The 20,813-nt window shown below is 59.2% G+C and overlaps 1 protein-coding gene across 4 annotated transcripts in view; it reads left to right on the top strand.

Annotated features, from left to right (window-relative positions):
- Positions 1-20,541, top strand: part of LOC116954942 (high affinity cAMP-specific and IBMX-insensitive 3',5'-cyclic phosphodiesterase 8B-like) — an 80,552-nt gene extending 60,011 nt beyond the window's left edge. For 2 of the 4 annotated variants that reach the window (XM_076052726.1, XM_076052725.1), the window contains exons 9-24: positions 352-430; positions 994-1,377; positions 1,801-1,889; positions 3,207-3,261; positions 4,060-4,111; positions 6,318-6,395; positions 9,345-9,421; positions 9,788-9,952; positions 12,011-12,056; positions 12,467-12,617; positions 12,728-12,926; positions 13,914-14,131; positions 14,558-14,696; positions 15,989-16,156; positions 18,464-18,593; positions 19,031-20,540. In XM_076052726.1, the coding sequence (XP_075908841.1) occupies positions 352-430; positions 994-1,377; positions 1,801-1,889; positions 3,207-3,261; positions 4,060-4,111; positions 6,318-6,395; positions 9,345-9,421; positions 9,788-9,952; positions 12,011-12,056; positions 12,467-12,617; positions 12,728-12,926; positions 13,914-14,131; positions 14,558-14,696; positions 15,989-16,156; positions 18,464-18,593; positions 19,031-19,140 (2,140 nt within the window). In that variant the 3' untranslated portion in view covers positions 19,141-20,540. Of the gene's footprint in view, positions 1-351; positions 431-993; positions 1,378-1,800; positions 1,890-3,206; positions 3,262-4,059; positions 4,112-6,317; positions 6,396-9,344; positions 9,422-9,787; positions 9,953-12,010; positions 12,057-12,466; positions 12,618-12,727; positions 12,927-13,913; positions 14,132-14,557; positions 14,697-15,988; positions 16,157-18,463; positions 18,594-19,030 lie in introns of all 4 variants that reach the window. The other 2 variants (XM_032975795.2, XM_076052727.1) reach the window with 2 other exon arrangements.
- The last annotated feature ends 272 nt before the right edge of the window (positions 20,542-20,813 follow it).

Here is a 20,813-nt window from a genome sequence, read left to right as displayed (position 1 = left end):
TGGAGACGACGGTGACGATGATGACGAAGGTGGCGATGGTGATGGTGGCGGCGATGGTGAAGGCGACGATGGAGACGTTGATGATGGTGGCGACGATGACGACGAAGGTGACGATGGTGATGGTGGCGGCGATGATGATGATGACGAAGGTGATGGTGACGATGGTGACAATGGTGACGATGATGAAGGTGATGACGGTCACGGCAACAATGATGACGATGATAGTGACGATGGTGATGATGACGAGATGACGATGGTGACTGCAATGACGACGACGATAATGATGATGGCGATGACGATGATGACGGTGACGACGACGGTGAATGTGCGGTGGCGGTGTGGCGAGCGCAGGGCGTGCAACGCGCTGCTGGCCGCGCTGCAGCGCTGCCACGACGCGGTGGAGATCACGAGCGAGGATCACGTGATACAGGTGGGGGACGCGCCGCACGTTCACCGCCGCGTACGCAGTTACACGTGAATGCGCGGACGTGGTTACGCGTGAACGCGGTTACGTGTGAACACGTGTATGCGGTTACACGTGAATGCGCGGACGTGGTTACGCGTGTACGTGGTTACGCGTGTACGTGGTTACGCGTGAACGCCTGTATGCGGTTACACGTGAACGCGTGCGCGTGGTTACACGTGTACGCGCCGTGTACACCCATGTTGGGCGCATGTTTTGGGCACATTTTTGCATAAATGTCAGGTGCGTGGTGCGTACGTATCGGGCACTTGTTGTATTCACGTTGGTTACGTGCACACAATGTGTATGCAACGTGTAAACAAAACGAGTGGCACACGCACCATGCACACAACATGTACGCAGCATGTACATGCGATGTAAGCACCACGTCCGTCCGTGCGTCCGTCCGCGTGTCCATCCGTGCGTCCGCGTCCGTCCGTCTGGTTCATCCCATCGTGCGTCCGTCCGCACGTCCATCCGTGTGTCTGTCCCGCCGTGTGTCCGCCTGTGGCCTCGCCGTGCCGGTGCAGTACGTGAACCCGGCGTTCGAGCGCGCCACGGGATTCTCGTCGGACGAGCTGGTGGGCCGCACCGCCCCGGAGCGCGCCCTCGGCTCGGACGCCCGCGCCCACGGGCAGCCGGCGCTCGCTCGCGCTCACGCTCACGGCTCGCGGAATCAGCGGCGGGAGCGCGGCTCGGAACCCGACGAGCAGCAGCAGCAGCCGGCGCCGGCGCCGCCGCCACCGCCGCCGCCGCCGCCGCCAGAGGAGCCGCTCGCCGACGATGACGACGATGACGGCGACTTTGACGGCGGTGCGGACGATGGCCAGCGGCGCCAGCGGCAGCGGCAGCGGCAGCAGCAGCAGGAGGAGGAGGAGGAGGACGGCGATTTGATCACGGACCAGCACAGCAAGGTGCTTGTGTGGTGGTGCAGCGGTTGGCGCCGCGCCGCACCGCGAACCCCGCGGCCAGAGTTCGATTCCCGCTCGCGGCCGACGCCGGTGACGATTGTCTGAACCGGGTCCTGGGCCCTCCCCTAAGTCGACTCGGCTTCAAATGAGTACCTGGTGCGATGCCGTAAATATCGCCGCTGGGGGAGACAAAGGCGGCCGGGCGTGGTGCTGGCCACCCAGCCGCTCGTGCTCCGTGCCAGCCTTCATAGGTGCTCGCTAACAGCACTTGCCCCGACAGTCTGTTGAGGGGAGGTGGTCGGGAGGGAAACTTTTTCTTGTGTGTGTGTGTGCGTGCACCTAGCCTGGCGCAGACGCCGCGTTGGCATCACCGCCGCGTAGTGGCATATGCGCTTACGTGATTGTGTGTGCACGTTCGTGTTCCAGGAATGGAAGGGGACTCTGTACACGAAGTGCAAGTCAGGGAAGACGATCAAACAGATCGCAACGGTCATTCCTGTCATTGGGCAGGGCGGGTGAGATCTCACACACACACACACGGACACAACAACAACAACATACGCCATTCGCTACTAAGTGGCAGTGACGTCACCACGGCGTTTGTGCCACGCAATGTGCACGTTAAGGCCACGTGAAGTGTCGAACAGTCATACTCGGACACACACACACGGACACGCACACACTCACGGACACACACACACGGACAAACACACTCAAGGACACACACACACGGACACACACGGACACACACGGACAAACACGCACACACTCACGGACACACATACACGGACAAACACACTCACGGACACACACACGGACAAACACACGCGGACAAACACACACATGGACACACACACACGGATACACACGGGCACGCACACACTCACGGACACACACACACGGACAAACACACACACGGACACACAACAACAACAACCGCCATTCGCCACTAAGTGGCGGTGACGTCACCACGACGCTTGTGCCAGGCCATGTGCACCTTGAGGCCACGTGAAGTGTCGAACGCCCGCTGGCAGGAGGTCACGGGGCAGACCCAGGTGCCACAGGTCGACTGACTGAGATGACTGAGATGACTGGCTGATGCATCACCTGTGCCCCCTACTGTGCCAACTTGCTGTGCTTTAGCCACCCGGCACTCCGCTCGTTGTTGTGAGCGTCGCTCCTCCGCCCTCCGTTGTTGTTGGAGGGCGACTGCCTCCAACTGCCCAGTAGCGTCCTTCACGAGCCTCCTCCACTGAGGCCGATCTTGACACCGCTGGTACCAGTCATCGGCAAGTCCACTCAGCTCCACGTCCTCCTGTACCACATCACTCCATCTCTTCTCTAGCCCACGCCGCGCCCGTTTAGCCGTTTCAAGGATTTGTGAGCTCCTCACACAATCCAGCCTGGGTAAACCCAGGATGGATCGTAGGCAGGCCAGCCTAAATGTTTCTAACCGGTGAAGATGTTCCATTAAGGGGGTCCAGGTTTCGCAAGCGTAGAGAAGGGAGGGAATGACCGTGGCCGAGAAGACCTGAAGCTTAGTGCGGAGCGACAGACCAGGTAGCTTCCACACAGCGTTACGCAACCGATGAAAAGATATTGCCACTCGACTGATTCTGAGTGAGACCTCTGCTGTTAAACCGGAGCCGGTCATGAGCACACACGGACACACACGCACACGGACAAACACACGCACGGACACGCACACGGACACGGAAATTGGAGCGGCGACGGACAAACGTTTTTCACCTCGCTCAGCCGCTCTTGGCCTGTCCGTCCGTCCGTCTGTCCATCCTCACCGCTGTTGTCCGTGTCTCCTGGCTGACTCGCAGGTGGACGAGACATTTCGTGTCCGTACGGTGCCCGTGCAGCGACAATGCCACGCAGGTAAAGCTCGCTTCAACCAGGCAGCGTGGGAGGGAGGGAGGGAGGGAAAGATGGAGGGAGCGAGGGAGGGAACGCGGGAGTGAAGGAGTGGTGGGGAAGGAGTGAGGGAGGGAGTTAAGGAGTGTGTTGGAGAGAAGGAGTGAGGGAGGGAGTGAAGGAGTGTAGGAACGAGGGAGTGTGCGAGTGTGCGAGTGTGGGAATGAGGGAGTGAGGGAGGGGAGTGAAGGAGTGTGGGAGTGTGGGAATGAGGGAGAGGGAGGGGATTGAGGGAGGGAGTGAAGGAGTGTGGGAGTGACGGAGGGGAGGTATCGAGGGAGCGAGGGAATGAGGGAGGGAGTGAGGGAGCAAGTTGTCCTCTCTCTCTCTCCGAGTCGTCCCCCTCTCTCCGTCTTCGAGAGCGACGAGCGGACACTGAAACGCCGCCGCAGGAAGTGACACCACTGCATGTGCGTGCCTGCGTGCGAGCGTTCGTGCACATTGTGGGGAGCAGCGGTCAGCGCGCGGTGACCCGCAAACCCGGTGACCCGAGCTCCATTCCCAGGTCAACTCGGCCTTAAATGAGCACCTGGTGCAGTGTGTACAAAGCACCGGTATTGTGGGGAGACAAAGGCGGCCGGGCGTGGCGTTTGCCACACCGCTGCCCCGCGCGTGCGCCCTGCCCGGCCCGCACGGGTGCCCCGCGAGCCCCGCCGCCACTTGCCCCCAGGAGTCTGCTCCAGGCCACACCACGGTGGGGTGGGGTGGGGGTGGGGGGGGAGACTCCCTTTCCTTGTCTTCTTTTCTCGTGCACACCTGCAGGGTGAAGGGATACACAGGGAGGAGCGTGGGCGTGCGGGCAGCGTTCACACAGGTGCGTATCCCTCCACCGCGCCCGGCCCCCCAACTCCTCGCCCCACCGCCGCCACCCATCCACGGTTCCCCAGCAAGGATAGCGAGTCGATCCCCCATCGATCGGTCAACCGAAATTGCGAACGGACGCTTTTTTATTTTTCCGCTGGACGATTACTTGGCATTTGAACCCCCAGCCGCCTCCTCCCTGCCTCCGCACTTCCTGCCTACCGAAGGCTCTTAACCCCCCCCCAACCCCCCCCCCCCCCAACACCTCCCGTCCAGCGACACACGTTGGGGACAGAGGCGAGGAATTTTTTTTTTCATCCCCGCACCTGTGTCATCGAGTTATCGGACCAGTCGAGTTACGGGAACGACGACCCGGTGAGTGATCCGATTAATTGAGTAGTCGAGCGGCGCCCTCCCCAACGTCACTACTTGAGCAATCGGCTCGCGATCGCCTCCCCTTTAACGTAACGCCATTATTGAAACCTCGCGCGATATGAACTCGCGCTTATTTTTGTGATGCGCGCACTACATGTTGAAATAACGCGCTCCAGCCGCGTTGGGCCACTGGGTGCGGAGCGTGTTGCGAGCTCATCGTTAGTCGGGCAAGCAAAGTTCAGTCGCGATGCTGCCTGAGGTGCAGTACAACCAGCGCAAGCGCGGGGAAGCAGCATCGGCAGCTTCTTCTCGCGAGGCATTTTTAAGAACTCTGTCCAGTGCGCCCATCTGCCTGCCAGCATGTCCGGTAGGAATCTCACCACGTGTTCGCTTAATTAACGAAAATATTATATCCTTTAAAATAGGCTGTTACTATCTTTAATACGTGGTATGGTGGCATTGTAAATATAATACGCGCCGTAACCAGTGAAACATGTGGACGCAGGCATGAGGTTGGACAGCGTGCGCTCCCCAACCCTAACCATTTCCTTGATTTCATTAGACCTCCTTTGCCAGTACCAAAATGTAATGATAGGGTTTTTCCCCTTTTTTTTTGGCAACACAACTGAAACCTTTTAAAGAGGATTCATGTTTACTGCATTAACCACAATACCTGCAGTCAAAATGCAAACAAAAAACATACTATGATAATATATGCATTGTCTTTTGAAACGGATTGGTCCACACCAAGGGACGGCTTTCTTATGGGAAAATGACGTTTTGGTTCACGCGATTTTGAGTTACGCTCCGTTATTCAAGAACGCCACCCACGCCGTCAAACGAGGGGAAGCCGTACAGACAGAGGCGGCGGGCAGGCCGGTCGTGGCGTTGACCACCCAACACCCCTTGTGCGCTGTACCGGCCTTCACAGGTGCTGCCACTCTCTAGCAGCACTTGCCCAAACATTCTGTTCGGGTTTATACGGGGGGGGGGGGGGGATCTTTGTCGATGCGTTTTGAGTGTGTTTGTGTGTGGAATTGTGTGTATGGGGAGCGATAGTGTAGCGGTTAGCGCGCTGCGCTATGAACCTGGCGACCCGGGTTCGATTCCCGCTCACGGCCAACGCCAGTGACGATTATCTGAACCGGTCCCGGGCCTCCCCTAGGTCGACTCAGCCTCAAATGAGTACCTGGTGCGGTGTGTAAACATTCCCACTAGGGAGACAAAGGCGGTCGGGCGTGGTGTTGGCCACCCACCCCCTCGTGTACCGTTACCGGCCTTCATAGGTGCTCGCTAACAGCACTTGCCCCTACAGTCTGTTAAGGCTATATGGGGGATCTTTGTCTCTTGATCTTTATGTGTCTTCGTACTGTGTTTCTTATCTGTATGTGTGTGAACGTGAGTGTGTGTGTGTGTGTCTTGGTATGCCTATGTATGTGTGTCTTGTGTGTCTATGTGTGTCTATGTGTGTCTGTGTGTGTCACTGTGTGTCTGTGTGTCACTGTGTGTCTGCGTGCATGTGGGGAGCACTGCGCTACGAACCCGGAGACCCGAGTTCGATACCCGTTCACAGCCAACATCAGCGACGATTATCTTAACCGGTCCTGGGCGTCTCCTAGGTCGACTCAGCCTCAAACGAGTACCCAGTGCAGTGTGTAAACATCCCCACTGGGGATACAAAGGCGGCCAGGCGTGGTGTTGGCCACCCACCCCTTCGTGCCTTCATAGACACAACTCGCAAACAGCACTTGCCCCACAAGTCTGTTGAAGGCTATAACAAGGGGATCTTTGTGTTTGTCTATGTGCGGTGTGTGTGTGTCTGTGTGCACGTGTGTGTGGGGCAGACGGACACTCACAGAGACACAAGGACCGGAGGAAAAGCTCTCTCGACGTTCGTTCTAACACGTCCCGAGGCAGTGATGGTGCGGAGACACACGGGGGGGAGAGACACACGGGGAGACATCTGGAGACACACGGGGAGACATCTGGAGACACACTGGAGACACACGGGGGGGAGAGACACACGGGGAGACATCTGGAGACACACGGGGAGACATCTGGAGACACACTGGAGACACACTGGGGGGGAGAGACACACGGGGAGACATCTGGAGACACACGGGGAGACATCTGGAGACACACTGGAGACACACGGGGGGGAGAGACACACGGGGAGACATCTGGAGACACACGGGGAGACATCTGGAGACACACGGGGGGGGAGAGACACACGGGGAGACATCTGGAGACACACGGGGAGACATCTGGAGACACACTGGAGACACACTGGGGGGGGAGAGACACAGGGGGGAGAGACACACGGGGAGACATCTGGAGACACACTGGAGACACACTGGGGGGGGAGACCTGGAGACACACGGGCAGATGGGGGGAGACACAGAGAGACATGGGGGGAGACACGTGGAGACACACGAGAAGACATGGGGGGGGGGAGGGGGGTTATATATTGAGATACATGGGAAGACATGGGGGGGGGGAGAGACGGGGGGGGGAGAAACGGGTGGGGGGGACATGGGGTGGAGGGAAGACACATGGAGACACACGGGGAGACACGGGGGAGAGATGCATGGAGACACAAATAGACGTGCAAAGAGACATGGGGAGACACACGGAGACATGGAGAGACACGCGGAGAGACGCAAAACATGGGGAGGCACGCGGGGACACGCAAAGAGACACCGGTGGACATGTATGGAGACACGGGGAGACACAGGAGATACGATGAGATTTGGGGGGAAAAATTAAGAGACGGTGGGGGGGAGGGACACAAGAAGACACAGGGACATGAAGGCAGACACAGGGAGACACGCAGGGGACACATACGGAGACAGGACATGGACAAGTATACAGACGTGGAGTGCGTGCGTCAGTGTGTGCCCTATATGACATCATAACAACAGTCTGGACCACTGGACGGGTTCCACAGGATTGGAAGGATGCCCTGGTGGTCCCCCTCTTTAAGAAGGGGGACCGCACAGACTGTAACAACTACAGGGGCATCTCACTCCTCAGTGTGCCGGGAAAGGTCCTGGCAAGGATTATGCAACATCGCCTTGCCAGGCACACTGAGGAGAGGCTTGGGGAGCCCCAATGCGGTTTCAGGAAAGGGCGGTCCTGCACAGATGCCATATTTTCTGTCCATCTGCTATAGCAGAGGTGTAGGGAATTCCAACAAGACCTACATCTCTGCTTTTTTGACCTGGTCAAGGCCTATGATACCATCAGTAGGCCTGGGCTCTAGGTTGTTCTTCGTGCTTTTGAAGTCCCTGACCCTCTGCTCACGATCATTAAGGACCTTCTTGATGGTGAGCGGGCCCGGGTAAAACTACGTGGCCGGGAGTCAGAGCCATTCCCTGTACACCTTGGGGTGTGACAGGGATGTCCTCTGGCTCCCACATTATTTAACATCTATTTTGACCACGTAGTTCGTGAAGCCTTCAATAGCTGTACCGGGGGAATCTCCATTTGGTACAGATATAATGGGAGGCTGATCGATGCCCGGGTGCGGTCAAGGGATGGCTCCCTATTGCTCAACCACGTTATGTTTGCCGATGATTTGGTAATCGCTGCTCATTCAGAGGAGGAGTTGGAGACGCTGCTGCTGAGACTGGAGCGTTCCACTAAGAGATGGGGCCTTACCATCAGCCCCACCAAAACTAAGCACCTGCCTGGGTATTTTGTACCATCGGACACGCCACCCCCACAACTCCCAATCGGTGATGGGGCAGTTGTGGAGAGAGTGGAGAGTTTCCCATACCTGGACAGTGTGCTTATGACCGGCTCCGGTTTAACAGCAGAGGTCTCACTCCGAATCAGTCGAGCGGCAATATATTTTCATCGGTTGCGTAACGCTGTGTGGAAGCTACCTGGTCTGTCGCTCCGCACTAAGCTTCAGGTCTTCTCGGCCACGGTCATTCCCTCCCTTCTCTACGCTTGCGAAACGTGGACCCCCATAATGGAACATCTTTGCCGGTTAGAAACATTTAGGCTAGCCTGCCTACGATCCATCCTGGGATTAACCAGGCTGGATTGTGTGAGGAGCTCACAAATCCTCGAAGGATCTGGGCAAGGTCCCATCGTTGAGCTCCTCCGGCAGGCAAGGCTGCGTTGGCTGGGTCATGTAGCCCGCATGCCCAGCCACCGCATGCCGAAACAGCTTTTGTTCGGCCGGATCAAGGGGGCTAAACGGGCGCAGCGTGGGCTAGAGAAGAGATGGAGTGAGGTGGTACAGGAGGACGTGGAACTGAGTGGACTTGCCGATGACTGGTACCAGCGGTGTCAAGATCGGCCTCTGTGCAGTAGGCTCGTGAAGGACGCTACTGGGCAGTTGGAGGCAGTCGCCCTCCAACAACAACGGAGGGCGGAGGAGCAACGCTCACAACAACGAGCGGAGCGCCGGGTGGCTAAAGCACAGCAGGTTGGCACAGTAGGGGGCACAGGTGGTGCATCAGCCAGTCATCTCAGTCATCTCAGTCAGTCGACCCATGGCACCTGGGTCTGCCCCGTGACCTCCTGCCAGCGGGCGTTCGACACTTTACGTGGCCTCAAGGTGCACATGGCCTGGCACAAGCGTCGTGGTGACGTCACCGCCACTTAGTGGCGAATGGCGGTTGTTGTTGTGTGTGTGCATGTGTCTGTGTGCGCGTGTGCCTTGTGGACAAGTGCATATCTTGTACTTGCATCTGTGTGTCTCTGTGTAATCGTGTTCGTATGTATGTGTGTGTGTTGTTGGTCAAGCGCGGTGCTGGCCACCCACCTCCTGGTGTACCGTGCCTGTCTTCGCCAACAGCCCTTGCCCCGACAGTCTTTTAACGCTACACTGGCGACCTTTGTCTTTCGTGTGGCTGCAGGAGGCAGCGTTCACCACCGGAGAAACTCGTCCATGGCGCGAATTCACTCGATGACCATCGAGGCCCCCATCACCAAGGTGCTCGCTACCCCCACCAGCACCCATCACGTCACTGACCTCCGACCCCACTGGCGCCGCCCCACCCCCCATCATGTCACTGACCTCCGACCCCACTGCCGCCGCCCCTCCACTCCCCACACGTCACTGACCTCCGACCCCGCTGCCACCGCCCCTCCCGCCCCTCCCGCCCCCCCATCATGTCACTGACCTCCGACCCCACTGCCACCCCCCTCCTCCCCTACACCAGCTGACCATCATTGGTGCTACACTCGATATATGTCGCTGACCTCTGACCCCACTGCCGCCTCCCCCCCGCCATCACGTCGCTGACCTCCGACCCCACTTCCCCTCCCCCCGCCCCGCCCCCTCCTCCCCACGCGCCAGGTGATCAACATCATCAACGCGGCCCAGGAGAGCAGTCCCGTGTCGGTGGCGGAGGCTCTGGACCGCGTGCTCGAGATCCTGAGGACCACGGAGCTCTACTCGCCGCAGCTGGGCTCGCGCGACGACGACCCTCACGCCAGCGACCTCGTCGGGGGGCTCATGACGGTGACGGGGGGCGGGGGGGGGGCGGGAGGGTTGGGTGGGGGGAGGCAGGAAGGATGTGGTGGTGGTGGTGGTGGTGGTCGTACAGCACCCAGTTCGCTAACTCGCTCGCTCGCCCACCGGCGGTTAGCGGCCTGCCCATCGCTCATCTATCGCTATGACTACTGCTGCCGTGGTTACAGTTACATCCACCACCACACCGTGTTCAGCCGCCACCACACTACAGGCCCCAAAACAACACTCACCCTCCAGATGGAAATTCCTCTGGTACAGCCATCGAAGGCTTCACGAACTACGTGGTCGAAATAGATGTTAAATAATGTGGGAGCCAGAGGACATCCTTGTCACACCCCAAGGTGAACAGGGGATGGCTTCGACTCCCGGCCACGTAGTTTTACCCGGACCCGCTCACAATCATGAAGGTCCTTAATGATCATGAGCAGCGGGTTAGGGACTCCGAAAGCACAAAGAACAACCCAGAGCCCAGGCCTACTGATGGTATCATAGGCCTTGACCAGGTCAATAAAGCAGAGATGTAGGTCTTGTTGGAATTCTCTACACATTCACCCACAAACTCACCCAACCATACATTCACCCACTCACTCATACACTCACCTACCCACTCAGACTCATGCAACACACTGCATGCCACAGCAACATTCACCCACACATTCACTTATACACTCACCCACCCACCCACTCGCACACTCACGCAGCACACTGCAGGCCACAGGAATACTCACCTACCCACTCATACACTCACCCACCCACTCACTCACCCACAAACCCACCCACTCACTCACCCACAAACCCACCCACCCACTCACTCACCCACAAACCCACCCACCCACCCACTCACTCACCCACAAACCCACCCACCCACCCACTCACCCACAAACCCACCCAACCACACACTCACTCACCCACAAACCCACCCACTCACCCACAAACCCACCCACCCACCCACTCACCCACAAACCCACCCACCCACACACTCACCCACAAACCCACCCACCACCCACCCACTCACCCACAAACCCACCCAACCACACACTCACCCATAAACCCACCCAACCACACACTCACCCACAAACCCACCCACCCACTCACCCACAAACCCACCCAACCACCCACTCACTCACCCACAAACCCACCCACCACACACTCACTCACCCACAAACCCACCCAACCACACACTCACTCACCCACAAACCCACCCAACCACCCACTCACTCACCCACAAACCCACCCAACCACACACTCACTCACCCACAAACCCACCCAACCACACACTCACTCACCCACCAACCCACCCAACCACACACTCACCCACAAACCCACCCAACCACACACTCACCCACAAACCCACCCAACCACTCACCCACAAACCCACCCACCCACACACTCACCCACAAACCCACCCAACCACACACTCACTCACCCACAAACCCACCCAACCACCCACTCACTCACCCACAAAGCCACCCAACCACACACTCACTCACCCACAAACCCACCCAACCACACACTCACCCACAAACCCACCCAACCACACACTCACTCACCCACAAAGCCACCCAACCACACACTCACTCACCCACAAACCCACCCAACCACACACTCACCCACAAACCCACCCACCCACCCACTCACTCACCCACAAACCCACCCAACCACACACTCACCCACAAACCCACCCACTCACCCACAACCCCACCCAACCACACACTCACTCACCCACAAATCCACCCAACCACACACTCACTCGCCAAACTGCAGGGTCCCTACGCTTCTCCGCTCACCTTTGGAATTCCCGGCCAACGTCCGTTGGCGCAATCCTGAACCAGGCTCTGCACCTCCGCCTGGACAGTTCCCGGTGCGGTGTGCAATCATCATTGCTGGGGAGACAAAGGCGGCCGGGCAGGGTGCTGGCCACGTTGCGCCGTGTCGTCCTTCATTGGTGGCACTCGCTAAGAGCTCTCGCACCAACAGCCTGCGCAGGCTACACGGGAGAGCTTTGCCTTTTGTCCCGTTCACACGCCGCTCGTTTCTCGTCTGCAGGATGGGCTGCGTCGATTGTCGGGAAACGACTTCATTCTCTCCAAGAGTGAGTTTCATTCAAATCACATTCATTCATTCATTCCCATCGATCGTTCTGTCTTCACTCGCCGGGCCCTGTGTGAGTGAGGAGGCGAGCGCGCTGGGTGAATGAATGATTTGATGAATGAATAATTATTATAATCAATGAATACACTACTTCATGAGTGACTTCCCTGAGTGAACGCATCGCCCGGTGGACTGCCGCCACGTGCGTTTGTGGGTGACGCTGAATGACGTGCTGACTAAATGAACGAATGAGTTGACGAGCGAATGACTCGCCCCCGTGCGGACGCGCGCTATGCTCAGATCCCACTGCGCACACTCCGCCTCTCTGCCTGAGCGACTAAGTCGGTTGACGAGCCGGGTTCGCCTAATGAATTGACACGGAGCGGGCGTCTACTCCGCCCCCGCGTGCAGACGTGCACCACGCACAGAGTCCCCTGCGTGTGCCCACGGCGCCGGCGACGGGCGACGCGGCGGGGCCGCCCCCTCGCGTCGTCGAGGCGCTCGGCTTCGAGGACCGCTGGGACTTCGACATCTTCGAGGCGGAGAACGTGACGCACAAGAGGTGACGCGCAGGGCACGCGCGGGGGGTGGGGGCGGCGGGGAGATGCGCGCGTGTGCGTGCGTGCGTGCTAACCGCGTGTGTGCGTGTACGTGCGTGCGCGCGCGAGTCAGGCCGCTCGTGTACCTGGGCCTCAAGGTGTTTGCGCGCTTCGGGGTGTGCGACTTCCTGGGCTGCTCGGAGGCGACGCTGCGCTCGTGGCTGTCCCTCATCGAGGCCAACTACCACTCGAGCAACTCGTACCACAACTCCACGCACGCCGCCGACGTGCTGCACGCCACCGCGTACTTCCTGCGCAAGGAGCGGGTCAAGGTACCGCCTAACTACCGCCTAACTACCGCCTAACTACCGCCTAACTACCGCCTAACTACCGCCTAACTGCCACTCGAGCAACTCGTACCGCAACTCCACGCACGCCTCCGACGTGCTGCACGCCACCGCGTACATAGGCAGCGCCCAACTACCACCAATCTACCACTTAACTACCACCCAGCTACCACTCAGCTACCACTTAACCACCACTAAACTACCACCTAACTACCATTTAACTCCCCTCCCTGCCTCCCTCCTCCTCCTGCTGCCGCTGCCACTGTCGCTGCCGCACCACCGCTGCCGCTGCTGCACCACCGCTGCCACCACCGCTGCCGCACCACCGCTGCCACTATCGCTGCTGCACCACCGCTGCTGCACCACCGCTGCCACCACCGCTGCCACTATCGCTGCCGCACCACCGCTGCCGCACCACCGCTGCTGCACCACCGCTGCCACCACCGCTGCCGCAACACCGCTGCCGCACCACCGCTGCCACCACCGCTGCCACCACCGCTGCCGCAACACCGCTGCCGCACCACCGCTGCCACCACCGCTGCCACTATCGCTGCCGCACCACCGCTGCTGCACCACCGCTGCCACCACCGCTGCCACTATCGCTGCCGCACCACCGCTGCCGCACCACCGCTGCTGCACCACCGCTGCCACCACCGCTGCCGCAACACCGCTGCCGCACCACCGCTGCCACCACCGCTGCCACCACCGCTGCCGCAACACCGCTGCCGCACCACCGCTGCCACCACCGCTGCCACTATCGCTGCCGCACCACCGCTGCCGCACCACCGCTGCTGCACCACCGCTGCCACCACCGCTGCCGCAACACCGCTGCTGCACCACCGCTGCCGCTGCCGCACCACCGCTGCCACCACCGCTGCCGCACCACCGCCTCTGCCACCAAATCCTCGCTCCTCGGGGCTCGCCGGCTCCCCCCTCTCCCCCCCCCCCCCAACCGCGCGCACCGCGTCCCAGGCGTGCCTCGACCAGTGCGACGAGGTGGCGGCGCTCATCGCGGCGACGGTGCACGACGTGGACCACCCGGGGCGCACCAACTCGTTCCTGTGCAACGCGGGCAGCGAGCTGGCGGTGCTCTACAACGACACGGCCGTGCTGGAGAGCCACCACGCGGCGCTCGCCTTCCAGCTGAGCACGCGCGACGACAAGGGCAACATCTTCCGCAACATGGAGAGGTGGGGCACCGCGGGAGAGTGACGGGGAACGAGGGCGGTGGCGTGCGCGGGGGGAGACGGGGAGGGCAACTCGGAGAGAGGCGGGGCACCGAACGAAGAGGCGATGAGGAGGGTGGTGGTGGTGCAGCGACGACGGTGATGGTGGTTGCAGCGACGATGGGTGGCGGTGGTCACGGCGGTGATGCGCGTGCGTAGGTTGAACGTCTTTCGCGCCGTGCGTCGCCAATCGCGCTAACTTGGAGGCGTGCGACGTCTACCCCGTGTCTCACCCGTGTGACGGTGCCGTGGTGATGGCGACGGTGGTCATTACACGCCGCAAAATTAATCACCGTGGCGATGGTGGTGTTGTGCCCCTGTGTCCCCGCATCTCCACGCCTCCGTGTCTCCGTGTGCCTCCGTGTCTCCGTGTGCGTCCACGCGTGGCAGGAGCGATTTCCGCACGCTGCGCCAGGCCATCATTGACATGGTGCTGGCCACGGAGATGACGAAGCACTTTGAGCACGTCAACAAGTTCGTGAACAGCATCAACAAGCCGGGAGGGGGAGCGGACGACGCTGCCTCCGTGGTGCGCACCCCACAATCACCCCACAATCACCCCACAATCACCACACACTCACCACACACTCACCACACACTCACCCCACACTCACCCCACACTCACCACACACTCACCACACACTCACCACACACTCACCCCACACTCACCCCACACTCACCACACACTCACCCCACACTCACCACACACTCACCACACACTCACCACACACTCACCCTGCACTCACCCTGCTCCTGCACCCCACACTCACCCCACACTCACCCCACACTCACCCCACAATCACCCCACACTCACCCCACACTCACCCCACACTCACCCCACACTCACCCCACACTCACCCCACACTCACCACACACTCACCCCACACTCACCCCACACTCACCCCACAATCACCCCACACTCACCCCACACTCACCCCACACTCACCCCACACTCACCCCACAATCACCCCACAATCACCACACAATCACCCCACACTCACCCTGCACTCACCCCACACTCACCACACACTCACCACACACTCACCCTGCACCTGCACCCCACAATCACCCCACACTCACCCCACACTCACCCCACACTTACCCCACACTCACCCCACACTCACCCCACACTCACCCCACACTCACCCCACAATCACCCTGCCCCTGCACCCCACTCACCCCACACTCACCCCACACTCACCCCACACTTACCCCACACTCATCCCACACTCACCCCACACTCACCCTGCTCCTGCACCCCACACTCACCCCACAATCACCCCACACTCACCCTGCACCCCACACTCACCCCACACTCACCCTGCACCTGCACCCCACTCACCCCACACTCACCCCACACTCACCCCACACTTACCCCACACTCACCCCACACTCACCCCACACTCACCCCACACTCACCCTGCTCCTGCACCCCACACTCACCCCACAATCACCCCACACTCACCCTGCACCCCACACTCACCCCACACTCACCCTGCACCTGCACCCCACTCACCCCACACTCACCCCACACTCACCCCACACTCACCCCACACTCACCCTGCTCCTGCACCCCACACTCACCCCACACTCACCCCACACTCACCCTGCTCCTGCACCCCACACTCACCCCGCACTCACCCTGCTCCTGCACCCCACACTCACCCCACACTCACCCCACACTCACCCCACACTCACCCCACACTCACCCCACACTCACCCTGCCCCCGCACCCCCTATATCTCCCCACGTCTCACCCATGTCTCACCAATGCCCCACCCGTGTCTCTCGTCCCTCCCCCCCACGTCCTCCCCCATGCAGAATGGTGGGGGAGGGGAGGGGGAGTCGATGGGCCCTGGTTGCTCCCCGGAGAGCCGCCTGCTCATCAAGCGCATGCTCATCAAGTGCGCCGACATCTCCAACCCGTGCCGCCCTCTGCCGCTGTGCGTTGAGTGGGCGGGGCGCATCTCCGAGGAGTACTTCGCTCAGGTACCAACGCACTACCAGAACTACCACACTACCAGTACCACCACACTACCAGTACCACTGCACTACCAGCACCGCAGCAATGCCAGTACCACCACACTACCAGAACCACCACACTACCAGTACCAATCCACTACCAGTACCACCACACTACCAGAACCACCACACTACCAGGACCAATCCACTACCAGTACCACCACACTACCAGTACCACCACACTACCAGAACCAATCCACTACCAGTACCACCACACTACCAGTACCACCACACTACCAGTACCACCACACTACCAGTACCACCACAGTACCACCACACTACCAGAACCAATCCACTACCAGTACCACCACACTACCAGTACCACTGCACTACCAGTACCACCACACTACCAGAACCAATCCACTACCAGTACCACCACACTACCAGTACCAACCACCACACTACCAGAACCAATCCACTACCAGTACCACCACACTACCAATACCAATGCACTACCGCTCGACCAGTACCAACACACTACCAGAACCACCGCACTACCAGTACCACCACACTACCAGTACCACCACACTACCAGTACCACCACACTACTAGAACCAATCCACTACCAGTACCACCACACTACCAGTACCACCACACTACCAGTACCACTGCACTACCGCTCGACCAGTACCAACACACTACCAGTACCAATCCACTACCAGTACCACCACACTACCAGTACCACCACACTACCAATACCAATGCACTACCGCTCGACCAGTACCAACACACTACCAGAACCAATCCACTACCAGTACCACCACACTACCAGTACCACCGCACTACCGCTCGACCAGTACCAACACACTACCAGAACCACCGCACTACCAGTAACACTGCACTACCGCACTACCACTCACTACCACCACACTACCAAAACCGCTGCACTACCGCACTACCAGTACCACCACACTACCAGAACCAACCCACTACCAGAACCACAGCACTACCAAAACCACTGCACTACCGCACTACCAGAACCAATCCACTACCAGTACCACCACACTACCAGTACCACTGCACTACCACTCGACCAGAACCACCACTACCAGTACCACTGCACTACCGCACTACCAGTACCACCACACCACCAGAACCACCACACTACCAGTACCACTGCACTACCGCACTACCAGTACCACCAAACTACCAGCACTACCAGTGCTAGGGTACGACCGTGATACTGATGATGACGACGCTGGTGGTGATGGTGAAAACAACATGGCGAATGGTGTTGTTGATGCTGATAACAAAGATGATGATTAACACGTAGGCTTTGGCGACCAATATCATCCATAATAGAGGTTTTTTGGGTTAGTTCGCATAAATATATAAATGTTGTGTCGTTAAACCCGCCACCACCCAACACAGCCAACTAGTAAGGGTTGTCAAGTAAACAGAACGTGGCCAATGCATCACTAGTACAGCACACCGGTGTGTTGGAGGGCCAAGCCACAACATTTACAATCCGAGTACGACGTTTCGCCAGTAATTACAACCTGCTTCATCAGGCGAGACAGCCAGATTTGTGGAGAAGTCCACCTACGCCTCTATATAAGGTGATGATGTTGATGAAGGTGATGATGTTGATGAAGGTGATGATGTTGATGAAGGTGATGATGTTGATGATGGCGGTGGCGATGATGATGGTGATGTTCATGATAGTGGTGGTGATGGTGATGATAATGACGGCGGTGATGTTGATGACGGTGGTGATGTTGATGATGATGGCGGTGATGATGGTGATGTTCATGATAGTGGTGGTGATGATAATGACGGCGGTGATGTTGATGACGGTGGTGATGTTGATGATGACGGTGGTGATGATGATGGCGGTGATGATGGTGATGTTCATGATAGTGGTGGTGGCGGTGATGATAATGACGGCGGTGATGTTGATGACGGTGGTGATGTTGATGATGGTGGTGGTGATGATGATGGCGGTGATGATGGTGATGTTCATGATAGTGGTGGTGATGGTGATGATAATGACGGCGGTGATGTTGATGACGGTGGTGATGTTGATGATGGCGGTGGTGATGATGATGGCGGTGATGATGGTGATGTTCATGATAGTGGTGGTGATGGTGATGATAATGACGGCGGTGATGTTGATGACGGTGGTGATGTTGATGATGACGGTGGTGATGTTGATGATGACGGTGGTGATGATGATGGCGATGATGATGGTGATGTTCATGATAGTGGTGGTGATGGTGATGATAATGACGGCGGTGATGTTGATGACGGTGGTGATGGTGGCGTGCACCGCAGACGGATGAGGAGAAGCGCAAGGGGCTGCCCGTGGTGATGCCGGTGTTTGACCGCTCCTCCTGCAGCATCCCCAAGTCCCAGATCTCCTTCATCGACTACTTCATCAGCGACATGTTCGACGCCTGGGACGGTGAGAGCCGCGGGGCTCCCGCGGGGTCATCGGGGGGGGTGGGGGGGTCGTCGAGGGGTCACGGGGACACGGAGACGTGGGAACGCGTGGCTGGGGACACGGAGACCGGGAGGATTGCAGGGTCACGGGGGACGGGGGGACACGGGGACTTTGAGAGACGATGGCGCGGGGGTCACGGGGGACGAGGGGACGGGGGGACACGGGGTCAACCGGAACACGGGATGCCAGGGTCCCGGAGATACGGGGATGAGGGGACGGACACAGCGCCGTGTAGACAGGGGACACGGGGACACCGTTCCATCAGTCGGGCCCCCGTTATTGAGCCGGTGTTTACACCAATGTTGAGTTCTTCCCAGAACCTTTTCTCCGAGAGGATCCGATATGCGTTGTTGCTTACTGTCGGCGTTGTTGGTTGTCGTCTGTGTTGGTTTGCGCAGCGTTTGCCGACCTCCCTGACCTCATGGAGCACCTGGGGCAGAATTACCGCTACTGGAAGGGCATGGACGAGCAGCAACTCAAGACGCTGCGACCTCCGCCCCCGCAGTGATGCACGCAAACACGCCGGCGGGGACGGGGAACGGACACGCGGACGGGGAACGGACACGCGGACGCACTCGCACCTGGACCGCAACAACAACAACAACAACAGTCGCCATTCGCCACCGAGTGGCGGCAACGTGACCACGACGCGCGGCGTGCGCGCCAGGCTGGGTGCACTCTGAGGCTGTGACTTGGGGGTGCGCAAGGCGCTCGCCGCTGCTGCTGGCGGGGAGGTCACGGGACAGACCCAGGTGCTATGGGTTGACTGCGAGAGGACTGGCAGATGGCCTCTGCCCGTGTCTCCCGCTGTACCACTTAGCATGTGTTATCCGGCCGGCGCTCCGCTGGACGTTGTGTGCGTGTTGCTCCTCCTCCTCCCTCCGTCGTTACTGTTGTTGTTGTTGCTGTTGTTGTTGTTGTTGCTGCAACAGACGGACGGCCACGTGGACCGAAACAATGACGGCCAAGGGGAAGGACAGGCGTGGAAATAGACACGGGGCACACGGACGTACGCACACCGTCCCTCCGTCCGTCTCCCCCCGGCCTGTCTTCGCCCCCCCCACCAAAGCATTTGTTTGACGCTCCGTCTACCTGCACAGGATTCTGTCCCAGTCTCGGTTTTCAACACGTCCGTCCGTCCGTCAGTCAGCACTTTGGACCGCACGTCCACGAGTCTTTCCGTCCGTCCGTTCATCTGAAATGCACTGGCAGGAGAAACCCGGGCGATGAACATCGTCGCTTGGCCAATTCATTATTTTTATTTTAAAGAAACTGTGAATGCGTTTGCAATGGCGCGAGAGAGAGAGAGAGTGAGCGTAAGCGGCGTGTGGGGCGTGTGGGGCGTGTGTGCAGAGTGTGCAGGGTGTGTAGGGTGTGCAGGATGAGCAGGGTATGGAGGGTGTGCAGGGAGTGCAGGGAGTGTAGGGAGTGCAGGGAGTGTAGGGAGTGTAGGGTGTGCAGGTAGTGCAGGTGGTGCAGGGTGTGTAGGGTGTGCAGGGTGAGCAGGGTATGGAGGGTGTGCAGGGAGTGCAGGTGGTGCAGGGTGTGTAGGGTGTGCAGGGTGTGCAGGGTATGGAGGGTGTGCAGGGAGTGCAGGGTGTGTAGGGTGTGTAGGGTGTGCAGGGTGTGCAGGGCGTGCGTCGGTGCTGCTGCCGGTCCGTCCGCTCGCCCTCAGAATGGGCGAGCGATTTCCGTCGCGGCAGGATACAAAAAAAGTGGAATTCACTTTCTGCCGAATTTCTTTTCCCGGATTCGGAATGCGTCCGTTCCGTGTGTACGTGTCTGTCGCGCTGTCCCCCCTCTCCCCCATCACCCCCCCCCCTCCGTCAGGCGGGCACCCCCCCTGCCGCCCCCCTCACCCGTCAGTCTGTCACCCCTCCTCACACCTCCTCTTCACCCCCCTTCACCCCCCCCTCCACCCCCCCTCCACCCCCCCCTCCACCCCCTCCCCCCCTCACACCGCTTCGCCCCCCCCTCCACCCCCTCCCCCCCTCACACCCCCCTCCACCCCCCCTCCACCCCCTCACACCGCTTCACCCCCCCCTCCCCTCCACCCCTCTTCCCATCTGTGGTGACGTCACTGTCAATGATTTTAGTCGATACGAAACGAAAAAGGCCGACGACGAAATGCGACAAAGAAGATGATGATGATAAAATAGCTACATAAACTATATGTAATAT

Source organism: Petromyzon marinus, chromosome 57 (assembly GCF_048934315.1).
Source record: "Petromyzon marinus isolate PM22_M1 ecotype Great Lakes invasive population chromosome 57, UKy_Petmar_22M1.pri1.0, whole genome shotgun sequence".
Taxonomy (NCBI): domain Eukaryota; kingdom Metazoa; phylum Chordata; class Hyperoartia; order Petromyzontiformes; family Petromyzontidae; genus Petromyzon; species Petromyzon marinus.
The sequence above is the reverse complement of the archived record's forward strand: the minus strand, read 5'-3'. Positions and strand labels throughout refer to the sequence as shown.